The sequence below is a fragment of the Sardina pilchardus genome, chromosome 15 (genome assembly GCF_963854185.1).
Source record: "Sardina pilchardus chromosome 15, fSarPil1.1, whole genome shotgun sequence".
In the NCBI taxonomy this organism is placed as follows: Eukaryota; Metazoa; Chordata; class Actinopteri; order Clupeiformes; family Clupeidae; genus Sardina; species Sardina pilchardus.
Window position 1 is genome coordinate 7,008,013 of NC_085008.1, and position 6,109 is coordinate 7,014,121.

The 6,109-nt window shown below is 49.4% G+C and overlaps 1 protein-coding gene across 1 annotated transcript in view; it reads left to right on the top strand.

The window, feature by feature from the left end:
• kifap3a (kinesin-associated protein 3a) overlaps positions 1-6,109 on the top strand; it is a 29,302-nt gene that overhangs the window by 13,701 nt on the left and 9,492 nt on the right. The window contains exons 13-19 of the mRNA XM_062555857.1: positions 1-113; positions 605-770; positions 1,988-2,113; positions 2,405-2,503; positions 2,829-2,914; positions 4,502-4,688; positions 5,005-5,080. Coding sequence (XP_062411841.1) covers positions 1-113; positions 605-770; positions 1,988-2,113; positions 2,405-2,503; positions 2,829-2,914; positions 4,502-4,688; positions 5,005-5,080 — 853 coding nt within the window. The remainder of the gene's footprint in view (positions 114-604; positions 771-1,987; positions 2,114-2,404; positions 2,504-2,828; positions 2,915-4,501; positions 4,689-5,004; positions 5,081-6,109) is intronic.

Here is a 6,109-nt window from a genome sequence, read left to right on the forward strand (position 1 = left end):
GAAATGGTCTGAAAATGTTGATGAAGCGTGCTCTGAAGCTGAAGGACACACTGCTGATGAAGATGGTCCGAAATATCTCCCAGCACGACGGCCCCACCAAAAACCTCTTCATTGTGAGTTTAACGCCATATACACACACACAAACACACACACACACACACACTTTCTCCTTCTACCGCACTTTGACAAAGTCTGCACTCTCATTCTCTAGTGATAATGATTGATGCAGTATTAATGCCCTACTACCTAAGGTCTTCTCAGCACTGTAACTTGGATGTTAATCCTCATTGTCACAAGTCGATTTGGGCAAAAGCAACTGCTTAAATGACTAAATATATATGGCGCGACTGGCTGGGGCACCTGCACCGCACGCCGGCGACCCGGGTTCGATTCCCGCCCCGTGGTCCTTTCCAGATCCCACCCCGACACTCTCTCCCACTCACTTCCTGTCTCTCTCTACTGTCCTATCATTAAAGGCATAAAAAAAGCCCAAAAAATATACTTTAAAAAAGAATATATATATATGTGAATGAATTTGAAGGTGAACAGAAGTTTTAATCCGTATACGGTGCATGTGTGTGTGTGTGTGTGTGTGGTTGTGCAGGACTATGTGGGGGACCTGGCGGCTCAGATTGGCCCAGAGGAGGACGAGGAGTTTGTGATCGAGTGTCTGGGCACGCTGGCCAACCTCACCATCCCCGACCTGGACTGGGAGCTGGTGCTCAAGGAGTACAACCTGGTGCCCTACCTCACCGAACGCCTGAAGCCTGGTAAACACACACACACACCATATACACATACAACATATACACATACACCATATACAGCACACATACACTCACATCACATCTGCACACACACACACACACACACACACATACACCACATCAACACACACAACATATACTGTACACATACACTCACACCACATCTACACACACACACACACACACACACACACACACACACTAGTACAATAGTCAATTCAGATTCACGGCTTACTCACTGACTCACTGAGCCCAGTGACATATACTATAGTAATGTAATGTAGACATGTACTCTCTCTGCCTCTCACACACTCATTCAGTTATACACCACATATACAGTAAACACTCTCACACCACATACTGTACATACACACACTCACAGCACATCAACACACACACCAGATACACATACACACACACACACACACCATACAGTATACTCACAACACATCTACACACACACACACACACACACTCACACACCATAGACTCACATACTCACACCACATACACACACACACACACACACACACACACACACACACACACACACACACACACCATATACTCACACACTCACACCACACATACACACTCTCACACCATCTACACCAGGGGTCTCCAACAGATAGCTTGCGAGCTACCCGCCTGTTTTTAAGTAGCTCTCTAAAAGGTTTGAGGAAGATGTATATACATCTGATAACCCAGTCACTTGGGTAACGTGTCAAAATTGCTATGGAATCAAATTCACAGTCTACAAAGAGAGAAGGTAAAATAAGTTGAAAGGAACATTTAAACATTTACAAATCTTATTCAGTGGTTTTGGGTGGAGATCAGGTATGTGAATTCATGGAATGCTACTACTAACATAAAATCTCTTGGCCGTGTCCGTTTTGTTTAAGTAACTCTCGAAGGAAAAATGTTGGAGACCCCTGATCTACACACACACTCTCACACCATCTAGTCGTACACTCACACCATATACACACACACTCTCACACCATCCACACACACACACACACACACACACACACACACACACATTCACACCACATCTACACACACACACACACACACACACACACACTCTCACACCATCCCTTCTTTCAAATCGAGCCCGTCTCTGGTTCTGCAAGTCTCTTGTTGACACCGGAGCTGTATGTTGATACCGGAGGCCCTGTGACCCTCAACACTCCTGCCCTCTGACCTTTCACCTTTAGGCTCCGCCGAGGACGACTTGATCCTGGAGGTGGTGATCATGATTGGCACCGTCTCCATGGACGACTCCTGTGCCGCCATGCTGGCCAAGTCTGGCATCATCCCCGCCCTCATCGAGCTGCTCAACGGTAAACACCTGCGATAGGACGAGCTCGGGTCATGTGACCTGTCACCTGACTAATGAGTCACGTGACTCACCTCCCCAGCCAATCACCTGATCTGTGGCCATAAACGTGCTGTGGTCCACTCCACACACTCCACGCATGTGGCATGTCATCTCCTACTCGCCAAACCACTTTGATGCACACATGAAATAGTCGAAATTCTGCTGACTGAAGCACGAACATTTTTTTTCTGTATTTTTTGTAACACTTCCTCTCTCCCCCATCCCGACACCTCTTGTTTTGTCTCCCTCACAGCCCAGCAGGAGGACGATGAGTTTGTTTGTCAGATCGTGTACGTGTTCTACCAGATGGTGTTCCACCAGGCCACCAGAGACGTCATCATCAAGGAGACGCGTATCCTTCACCCGCCCAGATGCGCTCAGTCACACACACAGCTCATCCACTGAGTTTTTTTATTATTATTATTATTATTTTATTATATTTTTCTGGGCTTTTTGCCTTTATTTGTCCCCGTGGGCACTCGGACCCGTTCATGGCACGAGCGCTGTAGCCTGTTGCGCCACAGTGCCCCACCCCCCCTCCTTAACTGAGTTAAACGCTGTGTGTTCGTTGGTGTTGTTATATTTACTGTGAATCGTGTTCATTTTAAGAAGCAGTGTGGGTTTCATGTCTTTCTCACCTGATTGGAGTTGACCCTTGACCCCGTGACCCCCCTCAGAGGCCCCAGCGTACCTCATCGACCTCATGCACGACAAGAACGCCGAGATTCGTAAAGTGTGTGACAACACCCTGGACATCATCGCTGTAAGAACTGCGCCTCTCAGAAACACACCAATCACACACAGCTCTGTTGGAGCACATCACCTTCAGGGTTGGCGTGCAGTAGAAAGATTATGTGATAAACTGGCTCCGACTGGTCATATACTGTATGTCTGAAACGGACATGTCAGCAGTTTAGGGGTGGTATGGTGGTGAAGTATGGTTCATTTTACCAGTAGGTGTGTGTAGGTTTTTCACAAGTGGCTAGTTAGATCCAAACGAATGATGGATTGATGTTTGAACGAATGCTGATTTCTGTACTGGTAGTTGTATGGTGGTGTTAGGTGCAGTTACGGTAGTGGTGTGGTGGTATTAGGCTGGTTACGGTACGAGAGGCGGGTGAATTCCCCGGGGCTGTGTGATGGCTTGCAGGCCAGGGGGGTTAATGTGATTGGCCTGATGTGGTTGTACGGACACAGGAAGTGCTCCCCACAGGAAGAGAGGCGCAGCAATGATCAGAGTGCTTTATTAAGCCCCAAACCCAGGGGAAGTCTGCGCAACGTCACCCCATAGACAGGGGACGGAAAGCAGACCCCGTCAGTGCCAGAGTATAGACACACACACACACACACACACACACACACACACACTCACACACACACACACACACACACTCCTACCTGCACGTACATGTATATATGCATGCATGCATTCATGGACATACATACCTAGGCATTCATGCATTGCATTTCAGGATCTCCTCTTTAGCTTTTGCTCTCTATCTCATACATACGCACATGCCCCACGTACATGCAAATCAGCTTTTCCTCCACACACTTTTACTTCTTTCCTCTCTCTCTCTCTCCCTCTCTCTCCCTGTATCCTCCACTCCCTAACTATGTTTTCTGTGTAAACAGACACACACATTCATTCAGGGCCTATTTTTTGCTGGGACTCTCCTGAAAGAGCATGTGTGTGTGTGTGTGTGTGTGTGTGGAGAGGACTGGACTCTGTTTCATATCCATGTGGACTGTCATGATCTCAGCGCGGTGAGATTAATCACCCTTCACATCAGTCCCCCGTCACCACCGGCACAGGCAGGCCAGCCCTGGGAAGAGAGCTGGTGAACGGTTGCGAGGATGTTGTCGAAAGGTTGTGGGGGAGCCTCCGAAATGATAAATGCGTTCCCTGGTTCAGTTTGTCATTGGAAGCCAAGGTGCTGTGGGGAAGGCTAGCGACAGCAGGCCCGAGTTAGAAGCCTGGGCCTCAGGTAGTTGTGAGTACCCAGGGTTGGGCTTTCCGAGAGCGGGTGATTGATTGGAAAAGTGGGATGGATGGTTTGGATGCGTAGAGTAGTGACTCAAAGTAGGTGTATTTTGGCCAGAGTACAGAGACGGCAGTGCAATGTAATTATGAACATGGGTTAAAGTGACAGGCAGCCAAGGTATTGGGACATTTACACATTAGCTGTTTGTGTACGAGGATTGCTAAGGGTATAAGAGCCACCTTGTTTATTTGATGTCTGTTTAATGTCTGTTAGACAGAAGTCTTCAGACCAGTAGCATGCTAAGGCACGGTGAGATGTCTTTGCATTAATTGTGTGTGTGTGTGTGTGTGTGCGCTCATTCACAGGAGTACGACGAGGAGTGGGGGAAGAAGATCCAGACGGAGAAGTTCCGCTGGCACAACTCCCAGTGGCTGGAGATGGTGGAGAACCGGCAGATGGACGAGGCGGAACCCTTCATGTACGGAGACGACGGAGAACCCTTCCTGCACAACGGAGACATCCTGGAGCGCCCGGACCTCTTCTACAGCGCCGGTGAGGAGAGACACTTCTAGTCTGTGCTGATATGTGTAGGATGTGAATACAGTAAAGTGCTAATGGAACTGTGTGTGGACATGTATGAAGATACAGTGTGTGTGTGTGTGTGTGTGTGTGTGTGTGTGTGTGTGTGTGTGTGTGTGTGTGTGTGTGTGTGTGTGTGTGTGTGTGTGTGTGTGTGTGTGTGTGTGTGTGTGTGTGTGTGTGTGTGTGTGTGTGTGTGTGTGATTGATGTGTTCTGAGTGACAACAGTGTTGATGTTTAAATATTGTACCAGTCTCAACCGGTGTGTTCTCCACTATGTGTCTGTCAGATGGCATTATCCCCACGGATGGAACCATCAGCCCAGAGTTCTACACAGACTTCCAGAACGGAGACATGGTGGGGAGGTGAGTCTACACAGACACACACACAGACACACACACAGACACACACACAGACACACACACAGACACACACACACACAGGATATGGGCCTCACACTCTGTAAAATAGCCCTAAGCTGTCCAGCTCTGTTGGTAGAGCTGAAACTAGTCCAGCTCAACACACCTCGGCTCCTGCCAGGCTTCCCACCCCAGCCCACATAACAAACATTGTTCTGAGGAGAAGGGGATAAGGGGATGGCCTCTCCTTCATATCACTCAGAGCTCCAGAGCCCCTCAGCCAGTAGTGTTGTCTCTGTGGTGGGCGGCCTGGTGCTAAAGCCCAGGGATCAGCTGTGTGGTGGGGGTGCAGGGTGGTGCAGGGCGGTGCTGGGGGGGGCAGGGGGGCGGGGACCAGAGGGCTGGGAGTGGAGCTCTGATGATGATCCCAGAGATCCCAATAATAATCACGGGGGGCCGGGCCATACCATACCGGGCCGCCATCAGCACCGAGGCCTCCCACTGCAGGCCGCCCTCCCTGGCTCGCTCACACTGTTGGCTTTGGCAAGGGCTGAGAGAGAGAGAGAGACACACACACACACACACACACACACACACACACGACACACACACACATACACATGTGCACGCACGCACGCATTCACACACACACACACACACACACACACACACACACACACACACACACACACATGACATGTGCATACACACACACACAAGAACACACACACACACACACACCTCAATACAAATACACAAAGAGGAACGACAGCTTGTAGACAGAGAGGGTATAGGGCAGCTGAAATCATACTCTGGCTAATTGTGGCTTCCAGGATGTGAACAAACAGAGCGGAGCTGAAAGGAGAGCAGAGTGAGGACGACAGGTACGCAATGAAAACACACGAGACGAGGAGAGGAGAGGAGAGGGGCTTTTTTTCACAGCTCTGTGTGAGCGATCCTCGTAAAACTGGGGTGTGAGAGTTCGGGGGAATTACAGGCCCCCGGGGGCAGAGCGAGGGAGACACAGACAGAGTG